The following is a 19,140-nucleotide window of genomic DNA, read 5'->3' as shown; positions in this document are numbered from 1 at the left end:
TTGGAAGGTTAGTATATTTATTAATATGGTACAGTTGCGTACACAAGCGTTAGGAAAAAATAAAGCAATTGCATATCTTGAATGAAAAATATTTTTTTAATAATAATGCCACTATCTGCGACATTTTAGTTAAAATACGTAACGTTTATTAACGTTATTTTTAATCACGTAGTCAAGTAATTTATGTAAGTAATAATAATACAAATATTTTTGTACACTTATATTTAAATAGAGAAGTACTTGTTAATTGAAGATTTATTTTTATCGTAGATAGTGGCATTATTATTAAAAAAATATTTTTCAATCAAGAAATACAATTGTTTTTTTTTCCTAACGCTTGTGTACGCAACTGTGCCATATTAATAAATACTAACCTACCAAGTTAAGAACGTTGCTTAGACAATGGCACGGCCGCTTTTTTGTAGCTATCCGAACTTGGTCGGATTATGTAGGGTTTCGATGCTCCGTCAGTATTATAATTGTTTTTCTTTAATTACTGAATTAAATGACATGAAATTTTGCAAGTGAATTTGAATGATTAAACTAATTATTGGCATTTTTACCATGCAATTCCTTTAGAACGTCGTGATATTCGACTGCTTTGTAAACAGTGATCTGTTCATGGTAAAATATCTATAACTTTTAATTACTAACGGAACATCATTGATACGGCAACATGTTGGAGACACTTAAAGGTGAAACGTCTAGACCCCAAACTGCAACTTTAAGAACTAAGACCTAATAAGTGTATTTTACGTTTATATCTTTTAACCTAACTGTTTTTAAATATAAACAAATTCAAAACAACGTATGTAAAAATCTACAGCTCTCTATGTAAGCGCTATATGAAAACTAGCTATGGCCAAACGTTCGCGTAGCGGAAACTTGAATTTCTCCGAAGTTTATGCATGCACTGATTTCATTCCTACATAATCAATTATACACAAATACACACTAATTTTCGGACACAAAAGTCTATGGATTAAAAGTTCCCAACGTTCGCCCAGCGGAATCTGTTTTGGTGAATTTCTCCACAATGGCTGCATACACCCATATATAGGACGTCTTACACTAATTATCTGCATAATTAAAATCTTTAAATTCAACAACATTCCGCTGCGCGAACGCACACCATTTTTTCCATTTCCTGTGTTCCCATGTTTCCAGTACTTAAGTAATGAACAAAACCAAAGCAAGGCAGACGCCTTTAAAGAAGTCTAGTAAAATAGAGTTCTGGTAGGCAAAACTATAAAATATTGTCTGGTAGTCAAGTAAATAAAATGTATGCATAATATAATACGTTACTTATTTAAGCTCGAGAACCTACACCATTATGTAGGTGTTGACCCTAGTATGCAGGAAAGTTCGGAAATGAAAAGTACAGTGAAATAGGTAGGTATGAAAAGTGTTGTGGCTTGTGCTGTACCAGGATGATATGTTTAATTATTTATAGGCCACGTCAGTTAGTGTCCAAATAATTTCTTTGTACAATATTTGCTACTGAGCTGATTAATGAATATACCTGATTGACACATGATAGAATATCATTTGAACATGTATGTACTCAAGTTTCTATCCGTCATACATCTAAAGTACTATGTATGAATGTACATGAGTTGGCTGTAAGTAATTACCTACTTTAATTTGTGGTAGTGGTAATGGTAACAGTGGCAGGATCTACGATGAACGGATTCTTATATTACAGCTTCTTGAGATGCTTGGCCTAATAGTGAAGTAAATTAGTTATACACCTAATCCCTAGTAATAAAGAAAATATTTATAGGTTTGATGAAATGAGATGAAAATCAATAGAAGCATAGAAGTTGTTGTAAAAGGTTCTCTCAGTAACTGCAACACAGGTGTTGCTGCGGGAAACCACTACGAAATTAAATGAATAAACTTTAAAATCTGTAAGTAGCTCTCTTGCGTAGGCATTATATCAGTAATATTCTGATTTAAAATATATGATTTGCTACCGACCTCGAGTTAACGTGTTTATGTTGCTAAATAAATACGGGGTGGTACAAAGGAAGATGAAGGAAATAATAGAAATTAGAGATTAACCAGCAACACCCATGGATGTAAAAACACTTCGGCAACACCTGCATAGCAATGTCAGTATTGTCAACGTCGTATTTGCGAACTTTTCCTGAATGTCAATGTCAATAAAACAGCTGATGTACTGCTTGCTTTGGTAATTTATTTGTTACATTACAAATGCGTATTTAAATCGCAATGAAATGAATGCAATAGTGGGATTGTGCCATTTTTGTGAGGCTCATGGCCCACGGCCGCTATTTTGCACCTTCACCACAGACAATGACAAAAATACGACAGAATCTTCAAGAGCAAGTGTTCAGTGCAGTGGGTGTACTTCCCTGGGCCCAGAAACCGTGTTTGTGTCACGAGATGATGATGGCACCATATACTGTAGCAGGGAATCCGTGCCAAATGCTGACGTCACATCGTTTTTGAGACAGGCTGCTATTAGGAGCATTACTTGTGAAGTAAGATCGACTGTTTTATAATGATGGTTTGCATTAGGTATACTATACACACTCACTTACTATACCGCCCCTAAGACGACCCACTGACCGTAAGAAGCAAATTTTTAAGCCTAAGGGATGCTCTAAAGTTGTTCCATTATCTGGGCCTCCAACAGTGGAACAACTTGGAGAAATTACCAATTAACTTATTGAGTAATGAGTATGTACTAATTTCACTCAACAAACTTGACTCTATTCATCAGGTAAATTGGAAGAAGGAAGGTGGCGTCGTATACTTCAATGACACACACGGGCATGTCCTGAGCCTCACGTTTCAGCTGAAAGACACCTGGGCCAGAGGCCTGAAGAGGTGGTTCTCAATAGTGGTGCTCATGAAGGATAAAATGCTGCTGTTGAATATAACACCACTATTGTCTGAACATATGCAGGTGGGAACTTTTTCTCTTTTTTTTATAACATTTACGTCTGAATATAGTTCCTTGTGTTTGAATAATGGTATTGACATTTAAATAGGTAGCCTGCAGCAATGTGAAACTTTTTATACACATTTTTAAGACAGATCTTGTTTTTAGAAACAATGTGCAAGTATTTCAATAAGAAATGCTTATTTCTATTTTCTGATTGCTTGTTTACTAATCATGAAAACAATCTTTATCAATCTTGAAATTAACATTTCTTTTTCAGAAAATATCAAAAGAATTGCAAGATTTAGCAGAAGCTGTGTTTGATGCTGAACAAAAAGTCTGTTCTCAAAGAGCTCTCAGACTGAAGACAGGCAGAAATGACTTTGTTCAGTCTAGATCAGTAATGCACTTGACTGGTAAGAATAACATTACTTTCTAAACCACAAATTGTTTTTTTTTGTTGAATCTGCATGGGCTACAGGATTACTTGAAAGTGTTACTGTGGTCCCTGAAATCCAGAAGGAACTAAGATTGGTTTTAGTCCGTATAAGTCTGAGCCATCCTCCAACTGCACCCACAACTAGAGGAGTATTGTATCTGATCTCAAAAAACAAGGATCAATAAACACTGCAAAATTGTATTGCCAGTTGAAATTAAAACCTTTTTGTTAATTTCCAGGAGATGAAAATGTATTCAACAGGCTGCATTCTCACTTCACATGGATGCTAAAAGCTGGTGCTCACACCTACTCGGAAACATTATACACCAGTCAGGATCTACTCAAGAAGTTACAACCTCATGCTGTCAAGAAGTCTATATTTGAGCCGGGCACTTGTTCAGTGGCCGGTGACAAGGAATGTGTGGCTCTTAGGCTGCTTGAGAAGCTGGTTTCTAAGGCAGTGTTCAGGATATTGATGTACTGTGCGTTAACTGGAGTTTATGTTAGTGCTGTTTCTTTTTTTTTATAATAAGTTTTAAAAAGCACTAATGGGGCTGATATTATGAAGAGCCCTAATAATATTTTTACATAAACTTGACTTTGCAGTAAACTAATGAATTGAATTTTTCAGATTGTTATAAAATCAAGTAATGTTGAAGCAACAACCATTATAAATGGCCTATCAAGATTACTGCCAATGAAAGTTCCTAACAATCCTAGACTAAGACAGAGTACTAGTGAAGAATCGTTACCACCAGCTGTATGCTTATTGGAAGAAACTGAAAATAATAATTTTAGTTATAAGTGGGCAGGCTCACTGCCTAATAAATGTAAGTTGATATAAATCTTAAAAGTACCATATTAAGGCAAAGACACATTTATGTATGCATCAATGCGTTTTGTTCTAGGTCCTACACTAATGACTAGAATAGAATCATCAATGAATAATGAAAAGTTCAATGATGATGTTTTACATCAACACATCAAATCTCTTCAATTAGAATGGCTAGGGTAAGCAAACTAGACTACACTGATTATAAAGCTGAAGTTTGTTTACTTGAACACACTAATCTGAGAAACTACTAGACTAATTTGAAAATTAATTCATTGTTTAGTTAGCACCTTTGTCAAGAAAGTCCATATTTAAATAAGGAAGGATTCGTGTAATTCCTACAAGATGCGAGTGAAACCAGTGGCGGCACTTAGTGAATGAATGTTTTGCGGAAGCCTGCCAGAAATCTCTCTAATGGTGTCTACACACCAAAGCCGCTGATGCCGGCGGCACAGCCCGGCGGCCCAACCCGCCGGCCGTATTTTGTACAATCATGCCGCCGGCTTTCATAGAGTATTTGACAATTACTAGAACACCACATGCCGCGGCTGTCGTGCCGCCGGGTCAGCGGCTTTGGTGTGTAGACCCCTTAATAAATATTTTCTATTTCAGGGTAGTAAAAGCTGTGAAAGCAGCAATAGATTCTTCAGGATCCAGATCTGATGCAGTAGCCAAGCTGAAGCTAGTGTTTGGAGTAGGCCAGCATGATGAACCTCTTGTGAACTACTGGATGAGCGTGTTTTGTAGCTGAATAAGATAGTAACCGATATTATGTGGTAGCAATAAAAATCTGTGATATTTGAAGTTGTGTTTGATTATAACTGACTGTTTAGTATGCTGTCCACAAGAGTAATTGTGAAGTCTAGTAAAAATAATCTTTTTACTAGACTTCACAATTACATAATTAATTAACTCTGATTGTAAAGAATAAAAGTTATGTAAATTCTAAGATACTGTAGGGTCACGTGTGATTGACTATAATCTAGAAATAACACAACAAAATTAGATTGTAGTCCTTATATTTAAAGATTACACGTTCGAACGACGGCTAGGCCGCGCGCGTTCGTGTCCCTTAGTGCGCACGTAGGGCTTCGTGTGCGAGCGCGGAGCTCCCGGCGCGGGGCCGAAGTGACGGACAGCCTCGCGGGCGTTGCGGCGACCCTGCAGCAGAACGGTCTTGGCGCCAGTGGGGGCGCGCAGAGCCAGCTGATCGAAAGTCAGGATCTCTCCTGGAAGTGACAGAATATTGACGTGAATTTCTTGTTAAGTTCACAAACAACAACTAACAAATAGTTTAAATCAAACTATGGATATTTACTCAGAATATAAGTCCTTGGAAAGCAGGCCACATAAGTTCATTGCTCTTTCATAACAATATATCAATAGCTTTGTCACTCTTTTGTGCATAGAGGGACACGCCTGGACTTTTATGTTGAAAAAAATTTTGTATCCTTCTTCCAAAGATAAAATTACACATGAAGAGCACTGCAGTCCAAAACCGGATCCGTTTATCAGGTAACAGGTACATAAACAATAATTTTATGAAGAGCTGTTTCCCGAGGTTTCAACCATGTCTTTTAGAGATTACTTATTGTTATCAGAATAGAATACAGACACATTTATGGAGCTCATAAAGAAAGAAGGTTGAAGAACCTATGAATTCCCTCTAAATATAACTTACTTGAACTCTTTATAATATCAGAATGGATTTGAAGAGAAAGCTCAGGCTCAGTTACACGAAAATATGAATTTCACATAATTTAACCATTGTGAAGAATTTTTGGCACCATGTTATAGAATAGAACTCGAGAAGAAGTGTTTAACTGAACAAAAATGAACAGTTGAAAACTAGTATAGCATTGCAGTCCTACTGTATCAATCACAAAAATAGCATGTGAACCAGGTACCAGACCGCCTCAAATTGTAGGTTATACTGTTTAGAACAGTAATAACAGTTCCTTTCATTGATACACCTTTGTTTTGCCACTTGCATGCTTCCTAACCTCACTCAACAAATATAAACAACACGTCCGTACCTCCAGCGGCCAAGATGCGGGCGCGAGCCTTCTCTGTGACGTGCAGAGCGGCGACTGTTAGCTTGGGCACCTTGTAGAGCCTCACATCGTTGGTGATGCTGCCGACCACGACGGCAATCATGCCCTCGCGAGTAGGCTTCTTCATGTGACGCGCCAACCGCGACAGCGATAGCGGAGGGCGGTTGATGCGGCTCATGAACAGCCTACGCAGGATAATCTGGTTGAACTTGGCATTTGTACGGCGAGCCAAGTACCTGTATAGCTGGAAACAACAACAAGTTTAGGTTAGGTTTTGAAGTTGGTGAAAATAACAGATAGCTGAACGATTAAGGTATCAATTAGAAGTTTTATAGGGTTAAGATATTGTTGTTATACTTACTTTAACAAGCAATCTCAGGTACACATCCTGAGACTTGACTTCGGTGCGCCTAACTTTCCTGTCGTGTTTGTGGTTGATGTCGATACCCTGAAATATGCAAAGGAACACATATTGATAACACTGCTTTATGTAAAAACCACCATGAACTATCACAACACTTTGTTTTCATCACGATTTTCATAGATTTAATTTATTTTCACGGTAACAAAACTCACCATCTTGACAACCGGAAGAAAAAGAGACTATAGACAATAAATATTGTTGACAGCTGGGAAGAATACTGCCAGAATAAAAAAATATTTGGAAAGAAATAACATTTTTTAGTCTAGTAACATATATAGGACCATAGACTAACTCACGTCGACAACCAACGGACAAAATAGTTGGATTAATGATTAAAATTACTTATTAAATTGATTTAATAAATGGCATGATCAAAACGATTGAAATTATTTCTTGCAAGTGCTCAGAAATGATAAGTACTTGCACTTTCTACACTGATTGCTATGTCCTCCTTGCATGGGCTGCTGATTACAAAGAGAAAGACATATAGAAGAACCCTGATAGTGTTTCATCAAGTTGATTTTACAAGGTTGTAAACTAGACTAGCTGTTCTTAGGTGAAAAAGGGGGAATCTAAGAATCAATCAAAGATGATTCTTCTGTTCAACGCTCAAATAGAATAGTCATGATAAAACTTTTTGGTGTTGATAAGTGTCTAGCAAGGTGGTCCCTATCATGGGGATGCAACTGAAGTACAATAATTTTCTGAGGTTTTTTTTTAGAAATGCGCCATCTAGTGACGGATGCCCCGTAACTTGGGTATTTGTACTTCGTTTTAGTCACTAGATGTCACTGCACCTTAGACCGATATTTCATCGATTTAATAACAAATCTAAAAAAAGTTTTGTGATTAGAAATATTAACAAATATTGTAATTAAATAATTTTATGATTTATTTTTAATTCTTTTTTATCTATGAGGACGTCTTAGTTAATCACAATAATCACACTACTTGAAACCACTTGAAACACTGACGATTGACATTGACAGTCGACCATACTTTTAAATTAAACCGTTTTCCGTTTTCTAACGTGTTGGTTTATTCTGAGTGTTATTTTCTGGTTTTTTTATTACGATTGTTGCGTGTTCCTGGACTCTGATACTGACTGCTTCTGTGATTGACCTGGCTTCGTATTTTGGACCTGTGATCTACTGCATTTTCATTGACCCGGCTTTGTATTTTGGAACCTCGATCGACTGCTTTTACATTGACCCGGCACCGTATTTAGGACTAGAAAATGCGTCCAGTGGATCGTCTTAGGGGCGGAATGCCATCAACGTCAAGATATAAGTGCTACTTTGATTGTGACAATGACGGTAAGTTCAAAACTTTTAACTTTATAATGCACGTAATTTATCTTTTGCTGATAGGCTGCACAATATCCATTATTGTCATCCGTGCAATCTGTGGTCATCATAGTCCTTGAGTCATCAAAATCTAAGATGCACTACCACACACACTCCTGTCCTGACCCTACACAAACAATTGAAACTGCACATTAACTTTTATATCCAATCAAAAGACTCGGAATCTACGTATAAGACAAAGCCCGCTCTAGACGACCCTCTGACCAAATAACTTCATCAGGTTTTAAAACTATGATTTTACAGTGGCGTAGCATGGGATTCCGCCGCCCAGGGTATATTTAGCTGCCGGTCAGTGGGTAGTCTTAGGGGCGAGCCCCCTTATTTAGGTACTTATTTAAATTCAAATGACTACAATTTAATAAAATTCTAAAGATGGTTTTGGCAAGAAAGAATTATTATTGATATCGACTCATGACCAGGTGCGGTCTCAGCCCATGATTTTGGGATTCACTAGGGTGCTGGAAGGAATACTTTCAGAAATTGTTACTGGCTCTCTTTGATATGTAGTGCAGCAGTGTGAAAATTTTAGCATCCTACCTAGGATTTTGTTGATTCATACACTAATGATCTATGTATAACTTTGTCGATTCATACAGCATGCAACAATATTTTTTGCAAACTAGGATATGTTAGATTTTCCTTTAAAGCTCAAAAAACATAAAGCCTTGTGTGGACTAAGCATTTATTGTCAAATTAAACGAAAAACAAGCAGATGTAAAAATTCAAGAGCGAGTCGAAAAATTTAGTACCCTGCCTGCCTGATAGGTTAGATCTTCTTTTAGTAGACAAGAAGTTATTGGGAGGTAGGCTAGAAGTATAGATAGATATCTATCTATCTTGTTGTATTTGTTATGGTGGTGGTGGTGGTATCTATACACACTATGTACACCATAACAAATTACAATTAAAACTTAATAACTAAAGGGGTGTAACAATGGTGGTCTTATCGCTAAAAGCGATCTTTACAGACAACCTTTAATGTATAGTGACTCTTCTCAAGAAAATTGTATTATGGGGTGGCATAAATAGGAACTGACAATGTAAAGGCGGCAAAAAATGCCTTTGCCTCTACTGTCAACGCTATCAGCTTCTACTTGGCTTGATGCTGCAGCTAGGCGGCGGTGCCGGCCCCTAGAGTAGCGCCACCCAGGGCCATGGCCCCTCGGCACCCATGCTATGCTACTGTGATTTTATTTACTTCAACTGTGGTGTTCCTGTTCTAGTACTGCTAGACCTCAGCTATTATTTCTAGTGTTAGATTAATATTCAAGGATGGTATCACAGTACATTACTAAAATTTTATACATATGATGATGATATCTATTACGGTATTTTAATGAGAGTGAGTTGTTCATGTATAAAAACTTCTTGATTTCAGGCCCATTGCACCGATTTCCTAAACCTGAATACCCACATTTGGAAAAGTTTAACTCGTGGAAAAAAGTACTAGATAAAGCTTTACAAGAGAAAGGCGACATCTACATTTATAACCAAATTCGATTTTGCGACAGACATTTTGAAGAGTGTTACCGTTCAGCCAGTCACCGACTTACTCCAAATGCAATACCAACTCTAGGTACCTACTATTTAGATGTCTTATGTTATTTAAATCTTAATAGAAACAAAACCACATTTCTTTGCCTTCGCTGTAATAACAAAATTGTTCCTCAAATATTAAATAAAATTTTCTACTGAATAATCTAATCCTAATTAGAAGAAAATAAAATGAATATTATATACCAAAAATAATTGATGCAACATGCTATCTTCTAAGAATTAAATGAATATTGTTCTATATTCTACATAATTATACAGTAACTATAAATAATTTCATCCTTTTGCAGATTTATCTACATTACCAGTTGGTCAAACTCTTGAAGGTCCATCGGGACATGTCGAGGCAGACATGTCGAATTTATTAAACATTTCGCAAGATAAACTTGCTGTCATTGAGCCATCCAGCTCTACCCACTATCATAGTGATGTACAGAATGCATTACAGACAGCTGAACGCCCTAAAGGTAAATATTTTTATTGACAATTGACCTTTGACTTGTAACATTAGGTTTTTCTTTCCATCATCAGGATTCCAATTTGTTTCCACTGTAGGGTCATAAAACTTCTTGCAGAGAGAGAGTGGGCATTTAAGCGTACATAGGGAAATAAGGACAGAGAAAGCGACTTTGTTTTATACTATGTAGTGAAGCCTATGTGTTATTACATTTTTTATAAGCTATATTACTGTAAAGTTTCATCTAAATCCGTTTAGTAGTTTTCGCGGGAAAGAGGAACAAACATCCTCACAACATTTATAATATTAGTACTAGTATAGGATTATTTCATACTAACTGCGTCCCGCGGTTTCACCCGCGTATACCGGAATAAAAAATAGCCTATGTCTAATTCCAGGGTATAAGCTATCTACATACCAAATTTCATCCAAAGCCGTTCAGTAGTTTTTTCGTGAAAGAGTAACAAACATCATCCAAACTTACAAACTTTCGCGTTTATAATTTTAGGTAGGATTATTTCCGCACTTGCAGGAATCAATAAATGTAAGACAATAACAAATCTCCGAACTTGTAAACCTGAATTAAATGGATTAATAATAATAACTTGATATAATCCTACAACTTATGTGTCATAATAATTATTCATCCAAATAGCTAGTTCTAACCATCCATACCATTTTTTTTCGTTGGTAGAAAAGGCCCAAAATGTATGGAGTCTGAATGATCTTCTTTATATCCATTTTGTTTACCCATAAAATCCCCATAAAAAATATTTATCAAGCTTGTATCTGCTGTTGTAGGGAAGTCTCCACTTTTTGTATCTGTTCCTCGAAGCCTACCTATTCCAATCTCTGGTCATAATATAATAACAGAACAATATTATGTAACATATTTTTATCACAATTCTATTAAAACTTTGTGTAACACTATTTCTTTGATCTGAGGTGTAACATAATTTAAATTACAGGTTCTAGGAAAAGAGGGACTTGTCAATATTTAAAACGAGTCGTCACCTCCAAAGAGAAGGAGATAATAAAGTTAAAACAGAAAGTATTGAAGCTGAAAAAGAAATATAAGGAACAAAATAACAAGAAACTCTCTGCAAGGAAAATTTCCACATCAAAATCATTTTGAAAGAGTTAAATAAAATGCCTGCAACAATAAAAATATTTACTTCCCTCCAAATGAAATGGAAAAAGAAACCACGAGGCAGGCGATTTACATTTAACGAAAAAATCATGGCATTGACCATTTACAAACAGAGTCAGAAAGCTTACAACCTCATGCGAAAAATGTTTGTCTTGCCATCAAAGCGCAGCCTACAAAAAATGTTGAGTAAATTTGAACTGAAACCAGGCTTCAATCCTGATATATTTAAAATTTAAAAGCTACAGTAGCAAAATTGCCGGCAGAAAAAGTTGGTCAATTTACTGTTTGATGAGGTATCATTGGCTCCGGGTGTTTTTTACAACCCTGCCCTAAAACAGATAACTGGTTTTGAAGATTTTGGGCACAGACAAACAAAAAAACTCGCAGATCATGCCTTGGTCTTTATGATCAAGGGTATAAAAAGCAAAGTGAAACAACCTTTATGCTTTTCATTTTGCCAAGGTGCCACGAAAAAGGACGATTTAAAGAAGCTGATCAAAACAATAATAAAAGAAATCTCCAATACTGGATTGATAGTTATTGCCACTATATGTGACCAATCAGCCACAAATATTTCTGTGATAAAAAGTCTTCAAGAAGACACAAAACGCAAATATTTACAAGAGGGTAATGAATATAGGACCCAAGCCTTCGAGTTTGAAGACCAAAAGGTCTTCCCATTATTTGATCCTCCACATCTTTTAAAGGGAATGAGAAATAATTTACTCCAAACATTTGAAATTTGTACAAGATGGGAAAACAAAGTATGCAAAGTGGGAACATTTGGAGATGCTGTTGAAGTTAGATGTTGGGGATGATGAAATTAGGCTTGTTAATAAATTAACAGAAAACCATGTTAATAAAGAGAAAATTCCAAAAATGAAAGTGAAATATGCTGCACAAGTTTTCAGCCAAAGGGTATCATCAGCATTGAGATTCTTAGCAAGTAAGTATGCTTTTTATTGTTCTCATTATTTTCTCTATATTTAAAAAATTGCTATTAATTTACTAAATTAGATTTTTATTTTTAATTTACATGTTTTAACCATCTTCATTCTCCACAGACAAATTAGAAAGTTCATTATTTTTCTTTAAAATAATATTAGATGTCCTGGCTACATTTATAAGTTCAAAATATTTAAAACAAACAATTGAGATGCTATTTCTCTCGATAAAATTCAAAATAAAAATACAATTCATATCTAATAATTTATCTAAAATTGGCTATGTCAATATTTAAGATGCATAAGATATATTGTTGGAATAACATTATAAATTGAAATGAAATAATAAATTAAAATTATCATATTGAAATAAAAATTTGAGACATTATGAAACTACAAAATATAGTTTAATGTTGGTTTCTTACTAATTATATTTACACCCACAACTATTTACTGAACCAACTGATAAAGACGCACAGTAAATCGTTACTGCCACTTTAAAGTTTGTAAGTTTGTGCCTTTTCGACACAGCCGTGAGGCACACCGTTTAATTTTTAATTAAATTTTTGTATTTTTGTTTTTATTGTGTCCCCTAATCTGGGTCGAATAAATGTATTTTCTTTCTTTTTTCTTTAATTTCGGTCCACAATAGCAAAAAAGATTGATATGAACTGTATTCTAGTACTTATTTAATATATTGTTTCAGAACACAACCTTCTTCCGGCGGAGTGCGAAGAAACTGCTGATTTTCTACTCATTATGGACAAACTATTTGATTCTTTCAATGGACATTCATATACAGGTGATCCAAAATTTTCAAGGGGTGTGTAATGAATAATTCTCCTCATTTTAGATTATGGACAGAGGTAGTTCCTATATTGGATTCAATGACTTTTAAAACTATAAAAAAAACGGGATGGTACAGAAGAAGTAAGATATGAAAAGTGCCATCCCTTCAAAATTGGATCCACAATATTAAAACGTTTAAAGAAATGTGGGAGTTTTTAAAATCAAATATAAAGTTACTAGCCTTTTAACCAGAAATTTCAATCAGGACCCTCTTGAAAATTTTTTTTGTAACATTAGAAGTAATGGGATACGAAATGTTAATCCCTCGTGCCTACAATTTATTAATGCGTTCAAAACTTTGTTACTTAATAATTTAAATTCGCCCCATTCTGTAAGTGCCAACTGTGAAAAGATGAAAATAAATCACTGCAATCTTTCAAAGATCTTCTTGCTGAAAAACAAAACAATGAAATTGAATTGGTTAGTGGTGATTTTCCTATTGATTCTTTAATTAATACAATGAACCAAATTAAATGGAATGACTCGATTTTGCATGCCGAATCAAAAAATATGTAGCAGGATACATTGTAAAAAATCGAAATGTAAAGTGTTCAAAAATGTGGAACATGTACTAATGATATATTAAGAAAGGAAATTGATTTTGAATCATTTAATTATGAAATAGATTATACGAAAAATCCTTATTTAATGCATGTGATGATTTTATAAAATTATTAAATGAAATATATTATATGATTGTTGCATGTTTACGAGATTCACCTGAAATAAAATATCTGAAAGAAAAATGAAATTTTACATCAATTGCCATTGTGATTTTAGTATAATTACTTGTATAGTTCATAAAAATAAATTAATTGATTTTATAATTAATATGTCAATTAATTTAATCATTCACAGTTGGTGCACCGGGGTTAATAGAATAATTAACGGAAAAATAACAAATTTCGATGTAAATGATGAAATTAAGTTACAAGCATTTAAATATTGTAATACACATAAAAAAAGGAAATAAAATATACTTAGCCGATAAATGTACTCTTTATCTTTTGTTTTTTTATTATCTCCCATAATATTATTGACTAGACTAGAAGTTGGAAACTGAAAACTGGAAACTGGAACTGGAAATTGAAATCACTGTTTTAAATTCAATTTACAGTAAATTGAATTTAAAACAGTGATTTCAATTTTCAAATTTAAAAACATATTTAAGAGAACTCTTGAAAAGCGCCATCTACCCTAACCATACATGAAGTAACCACGCCATCTTGTGACGGGGGCCCGTTAACTTTCACGCTAGTAAGTTGTTTTGAACGATGAGTTGCGTATCTATCTCTATATAGTGTATTATCTATGGTCCCTATCATGTCCCTATACACAAAACCTCAATAGAAATCTCCGCTTGAGCTACAAAATTATGTCAGGCAGCAATAGAATTTCATAGAAGGAGCTTGAATTTGAATTGATATGCCATAGGGAATTATAACAAATGAATCTCAACTGTCGCCAAGTCTGTCATCGCGACAGATAACAAGTTTCGACCGCCGTTTTTTCGAAAGGAATGGAATTTAATTCGAAACATCGAAAATTATCAAAAAATAAAAATTCTGTTCGTACTCCTTCATCCTCGAAACCCAGATTAACCAAAAAGAAGATTGTTACGCGAAAACGGAAATGCGTGTGCCTCCCTGAAAATTATTCAGTTGTTGAGTTTCCTACGATATGGAATGAGCTGAGACAGAACGGCCAGCTGTGCGATGGCACTATCGTCTGCAGGGATATGAAAACGATCCGAGTGCACCGGGCGATACTTTCAGCCGTTAGTCCGTATTTCAAAGCCATATTTATTAATTCGTTGAAGAAAGGAGAGCCAGAGGAAACGGAGATTTTCGTCGATGTCCCCAGCTACTACATGACCTTGATTCTCGATTATGCTTACACAGGGACATGCACAGTAACTGCAGAAAACGTTGAATATCTTTTACCATATGCGGATCAATTTGATGTTGTTGGTGTGATTCAGCTATGCTGTCAGTTCCTTTTGCACGAGCTGAGGCCGCATAACTGTCTTGGAATATTCAAATTCGCAAGATATTATTTCTGTAGTGAGCTAGAAAAAAAAGGAAAGTTGTATATAAGACAGAATTTTAGCAGAATACTTAAGGAATGTATTGAATTTAAATCGCTTTCATATGATGAATTAGAAGATATTCTGAGAGATGATGAACTGAACGTTCGAAACGAAGAAATAGTATTCCAAGCAGTTAAAACATGGGTGGAACATGACATAGAAAACAGAAGGAAATGTATTCCACCGTTACTTTTGTGCGTACGGTTCGGTCACATCAGCTATAAATATTTCAAATCGAAAATATTGCAATGGCAACCGGTTGCCGAGGACGAGGTAAGAAAACGTGTCTTGTAGTAAACAAGTCACTAAATTCAAAATGCACTCAGATTATTTTTTTATTACGCAGAAATGTCAAGAAGCTTTGTATCCAGCCGTGGTATTCCTCACATTGTTGGATTCGAGGCCGGGTACAGAAGCAGATCTCAACGATCCATTAGCAAGGCCTCGAATACCTTTTGAGATACTTTTTGCAGTTGGTGGCTGGAGCGCAGGCAGCCCCACCAGTTTCGTTGAAACTTATGATACAAGGTACAATAATATTATTAACTGAGATATCATAGCATTCTAAGCGTTATCGATAAATTCGCAGCTCTAGAGTCACCTTCGAAATGTTTGGCGCGAAATTCAAATAATAATGCGAAGTTTGAAATACGAGATTAATGTTCCTACCGTCTTCCGCCTACGGACTCATCCACATCCCAAGAGAACTACTTCCCGCAAATTGATTAAAAAAATCCTATATTTATAAGCCGTATTACTGCTTATTATTGTTTGAAATCGAAACCAGCATAATTTTCTTCCAAACAGGGCGGACCGATGGTTCCTTTCGATCCACATGGATCTCACGCCACGCGCGTACCACGGTCTCTGCACGTTGAACAACTTGATCTACATGATCGGCGGGTTCGACGGCAGTGACCACTTCAACACAGTCCGGTGTTACGACCCGGTGGCGAACACTTGGCATGAACGGGCTTGTATGTACCAGGCGAGGTGCTACGTCAGCGTTGTTGCTCACGGTCAGTTGGATAATTTCTATTCATCATGTCAGCTTTGCTTGAACTTTGGAATTCAGATGACTTACAAGAAATTAGCACGGGCCCGATTCTCCTAATTTTACCTAAGCGAAATACGATTCACGTTCGACTCGGTTCGACTGAGATTCAATCCCGACCCGATTACGATTGAAGCGTATGTGGCATTCCGCTATTTTTCTTTGAAATAAACGTTTTTATCCTTTTCTGTCATTCAATAATGAATCATTTAGTCTGCATATGATTTACGATTGCAAAATGATTGTACAGCGAACTACCTTATAGACCAAAATCACCAAAATAGCAGACCAATCGCAAACCAATCGAATGTCATTGGAATACGATTGGTCTTATATTAGTAGCAGAATGCCCGATAAGGTTAAAACTGCTATTGCGATCAGATTGCGATTCAATTTCTATTCGATTTTGACAATATTAACTTAGGAGAATCGGGCCCCAGAATTCTCGAATTGCATAGAACTTAGTATATTCCCATTATAATCTGCTTAATTTGCCTTGCCTTTCAAATGTTAGGGTCCAACAGCAACAACAACAACCAGATTTAGCAGTCTTCATGACAAGATGTTCATCCTCATCCACGAACCGACTGCGCCAAGCGTTGCTTAAGGGTGCGTCCACATCTGGCGAATGCGCCGCGAATGCGCAGCACGCGAGCCGATCGCGAGCTGTCCGCGAGCTGCGCGCGTGCATTTTTGTTCGTGCGCCGCTTCTGCTTGGCCCGCGCGCAGCTCGCGCGCGACCTAAGCGCCGCACGCGAGCGGCGCGCAGGCGGCGCGCGACGTCTGCCATCTTCGATAGTACTGAGCCAATATACGGAACTGTAAGGGCGAGAACTGATTGCGCGCAGATCGCGCGCTCTATACGAGCCTTGCATGAGTTGCGCTAAAGAGGCGCACCGAACTATTGCAGTGACTGCACGCGCGCAGCTCGCGGACAGCTCGCGATCGGCTCGCGTGCTGCGCATTCGCGGCGCATTCGCCAGATGTGGACGCACCCTAACTTATATTCGGCCACGAGCTCCTCATGGTCGGGCACGATTCCAGAATTTCACTTAGCTGTTGTAGCGAAAGCCCAAACTTATCGCCTTTTCATTTAGACGGTCTAATCTACGCGTTGGGTGGTTACAACGGTCGCACGCGCATGTCATCGGTAGAGCGCTACTATCCCGACAAGAATCAGTGGGAGATGACCACGCCGATGAACAAACAGCGCTCAGATGCTAGCGCCGCCTCGCTTGGTGGAAAGGTAATGAGAAGATCATCCTCTCAGACAACTCCCAACATTGGAGAAAGCGTCCTATTGATATCTTTTAAAATGACACATGATTCTCTATCGACATAATCGAAAATTGCCATACGGTTTGGTTATTGCGACGAGGCAGTCTTTCATGTATGACTTCTTCCCGGGTTTGGCAATTCAATTCAGAGTCAATGGGAAAAAAATATGGCCCTAAAACAGCGTTCAGTTTGGTATATATACCCTCTTCAATTTTTCAGAGGATTTTTATTGCGGTGCATTCAAAGTATTGTCGATCTTTTGCACAGATATACATCGTGGGCGGATTCAACGGCCAAGAAGTCCTCAGTTCTGCCGAGGTGTTCGACCCTGATACAAAACAGTGGAGCTTCATCAGATCCATGCTCAGTCCGCGCTCCGGTGTTAGCCTCATCGCTTACAGAGACTGCCTCTACGCGCTAGGAGGGTTCAATGGATATAGTCGGTTAAACACCGGTAATCAGCGTCCTATTTGATTGATAACTTCAAGTGTCTGACCTTGTTTTATTGGGGTTCTTGTGTATTTTTCAAAGGCGAGAGATTCAACCCACAGCGCGGCGGGGACTGGCAAGAGGTGACAGAAATGTTCAGCGCAAGAAGCAATTTTGCCACGGTGTTACTTGATGACATGATTTTCGTTATCGGAGGATTTAATGGTAACCATTTCTTTTCGGCTTTACAAACCTCGCTTTTTGTTGCTAGAATTTGGATCAGCTTTTGGCTAACACAGGGTGTTTGGCAGGGTCAACTACAATTCCACACGTGGAGTGCTACGACGGCGACACGATGGAATGGTACGACGCCGCCCCCATGAACCTGAACCGCTCAGCGCTCAGTGCCTGTGTTCTAGCCGGCCTGCCCAACGCGCGCTCCTTCTCCTACCTCGCCAAGGCCGTGCCCGCCGCCGGCGCAGACCAGGCCCACCACTCCTGACCAAAGCCCACCAGAACCAACCACACAAATACACCCTACACAAGATGCAGCTGTTCCCCATCAATCCTTCGCTTGGCAAAATCAACTAAAACACCAACGAACATCAAGATATTTTCTGATACATTTTCAAGTACCAACAAGGCCGATTTTTCCACTAACGGCGGCCATTGCGTGCTTTTGTGATTGATACGTATTATCTCTGTGATATTTTCATTGTACATAGAGTTTTGTGATTCTATTTTATGTATCGTAAATCATGGTGGTATGCCCTTATTTTATTGTACAGATCATGTCCGAAAGTATTTTGTATTTTATTGTTTTATGTAAGTACGTGGGCGTGTGCCTAACGTGATTGAAGGGAATGAGAGTCCCTAAAATAATATTGGTATTTTAGATATTGTTTTAAAGCGAGGGATTTGTTGTAAATTTTCAAGTTTTTTATAGTGTAGTTTGTGAAAATTTTATTTTCGTATATTTGTGTACAGTTCGCGTCCGTGGGAAATCAGAGTGGTCGCGTTTTGGATGTGTGTACGATATTGCGGTGGGCGGAACCTTCGCGATATTGTTGTATCTGTGATATTTTTCACTTAGTACTTGAGAAAATTCAAAAAAATGTAAAATTGTTAATTTTTTTAATTTACTGAAAAATTTACTGTACCAGACTGAAAGATAGAGAAATTGACAAATAAAGAAAAAACTACGACTATTTCCTGTTTTATTTTTATTTGCTCACCCTACCAAATGTTTTTAATAGGAATAGTTACTCCATCGTATCGGGTTTATTTTTAACTAAAATCTTTTTTTATC

General features: G+C 37.0%; 4 protein-coding genes across 5 annotated transcripts; 3 read left to right on the top strand and 1 right to left on the bottom strand.

Annotated features, from left to right (window-relative positions):
* Positions 1-2,144: 2,144 nt before the first annotated feature.
* Positions 2,145-4,986, top strand: Bhd (Birt-Hogg-Dube). The gene is made up of 7 exons (XM_021337029.3): positions 2,145-2,507; positions 2,750-2,935; positions 3,192-3,327; positions 3,590-3,852; positions 3,982-4,180; positions 4,259-4,361; positions 4,795-4,986. The coding sequence occupies exons 1-7, from the start codon at positions 2,241-2,243 to the stop codon at positions 4,931-4,933; spliced, it is 1,293 nt and encodes a 430-aa protein (XP_021192704.3). The 5' UTR covers positions 2,145-2,240; the 3' UTR covers positions 4,934-4,986.
* Positions 4,987-5,184: 198 nt separating this feature from the next.
* Positions 5,185-6,879, bottom strand: LOC110377972 (large ribosomal subunit protein eL18). The gene is made up of 4 exons (XM_021337037.3): positions 6,813-6,879; positions 6,598-6,684; positions 6,219-6,480; positions 5,185-5,411 (listed from the first exon to the last, which is right to left on the bottom strand). Exons 1-4 carry the CDS (start codon positions 6,813-6,815, stop codon positions 5,212-5,214), a joined length of 552 nt encoding a protein of 183 aa, XP_021192712.1. The 5' UTR covers positions 6,816-6,879; the 3' UTR covers positions 5,185-5,211.
* Positions 6,880-7,327: 448 nt separating this feature from the next.
* On the top strand, positions 7,328-12,996 carry LOC126055495 (uncharacterized). Of its 2 annotated transcripts, none has more exons than XM_064036858.1 (4): positions 7,328-7,976; positions 9,406-9,603; positions 9,872-10,048; positions 11,007-11,428. In XM_064036858.1, exons 1-4 carry the CDS (start codon positions 7,898-7,900, stop codon positions 11,171-11,173), a joined length of 621 nt encoding a protein of 206 aa, XP_063892928.1. In that variant the 5' UTR covers positions 7,328-7,897; the 3' UTR covers positions 11,174-11,428. The 2 variants fall into 2 exon arrangements, 1 of the variants encoding a protein (XP_063892928.1); XR_007511474.2 differs by lacking the exon at positions 7,328-7,976 and adding an exon at positions 12,839-12,996 and having other exon boundaries at positions 9,202-9,603; positions 11,007-12,134.
* A 1,444-nt stretch (positions 12,997-14,440) lies between these two features.
* Positions 14,441-19,031, top strand: LOC110377969 (kelch-like protein 10). Its single transcript, XM_064037081.1, has 7 exons — positions 14,441-15,343; positions 15,417-15,598; positions 15,878-16,089; positions 17,222-17,370; positions 17,670-17,856; positions 17,934-18,056; positions 18,143-19,031. The coding sequence occupies exons 1-7, from the start codon at positions 14,501-14,503 to the stop codon at positions 18,331-18,333; spliced, it is 1,887 nt and encodes a 628-aa protein (XP_063893151.1). The 5' UTR covers positions 14,441-14,500; the 3' UTR covers positions 18,334-19,031.
* The last annotated feature ends 109 nt before the right edge of the window (positions 19,032-19,140 follow it).

This window comes from Helicoverpa armigera, chromosome 11, assembly GCF_030705265.1.
Source record: "Helicoverpa armigera isolate CAAS_96S chromosome 11, ASM3070526v1, whole genome shotgun sequence".
Classification (NCBI taxonomy): domain Eukaryota; kingdom Metazoa; phylum Arthropoda; class Insecta; order Lepidoptera; family Noctuidae; genus Helicoverpa; species Helicoverpa armigera.
Note: the sequence above shows the minus strand (reverse complement) of the source record. Positions and strands in the feature narration are given on the sequence as shown.

Excerpts from the sequence above, each read along its gene's own strand:
- Bhd (XM_021337029.3), top strand. The coding sequence starts at position 2,241 with ATGAATGCAATAGTGGGATTGTGCCATTTTTGTGAGGCTCATGGCCCA. Across the intron at positions 2,508-2,749 it reads TTAGGAGCATTACTTGTGAA|GTAAATTGGAAGAAGGAAGG; the intron begins GTAAGATCGACT and ends TCTATTCATCAG. Across the intron at positions 3,328-3,589 it reads ATCAGTAATGCACTTGACTG|GAGATGAAAATGTATTCAAC; the intron begins GTAAGAATAACA and ends GTTAATTTCCAG.
- LOC110377972 (XM_021337037.3), bottom strand. Across the intron at positions 6,481-6,597 it reads ACCTGAGATTGCTTGTTAAA|CTATACAGGTACTTGGCTCG; the intron begins GTAAGTATAACA and ends TGTTGTTTCCAG. Across the intron at positions 5,412-6,218 it reads CCGCATCTTGGCCGCTGGAG|GAGAGATCCTGACTTTCGAT; the intron begins GTACGGACGTGT and ends TGTCACTTCCAG.
- LOC126055495 (XM_064036858.1), top strand. The coding sequence starts at position 7,898 with ATGCGTCCAGTGGATCGTCTTAGGGGCGGAATGCCATCAACGTCAAGA. Across the intron at positions 7,977-9,405 it reads CTTTGATTGTGACAATGACG|GCCCATTGCACCGATTTCCT; the intron begins GTAAGTTCAAAA and ends TCTTGATTTCAG. Across the intron at positions 10,049-11,006 it reads GACAGCTGAACGCCCTAAAG|GTTCTAGGAAAAGAGGGACT; the intron begins GTAAATATTTTT and ends TTTAAATTACAG.
- LOC110377969 (XM_064037081.1), top strand. The coding sequence starts at position 14,501 with ATGGAATTTAATTCGAAACATCGAAAATTATCAAAAAATAAAAATTCT. Across the intron at positions 15,344-15,416 it reads AACCGGTTGCCGAGGACGAG|AAATGTCAAGAAGCTTTGTA; the intron begins GTAAGAAAACGT and ends TTTATTACGCAG. Across the intron at positions 15,599-15,877 it reads GTTGAAACTTATGATACAAG|GGCGGACCGATGGTTCCTTT; the intron begins GTACAATAATAT and ends TCTTCCAAACAG.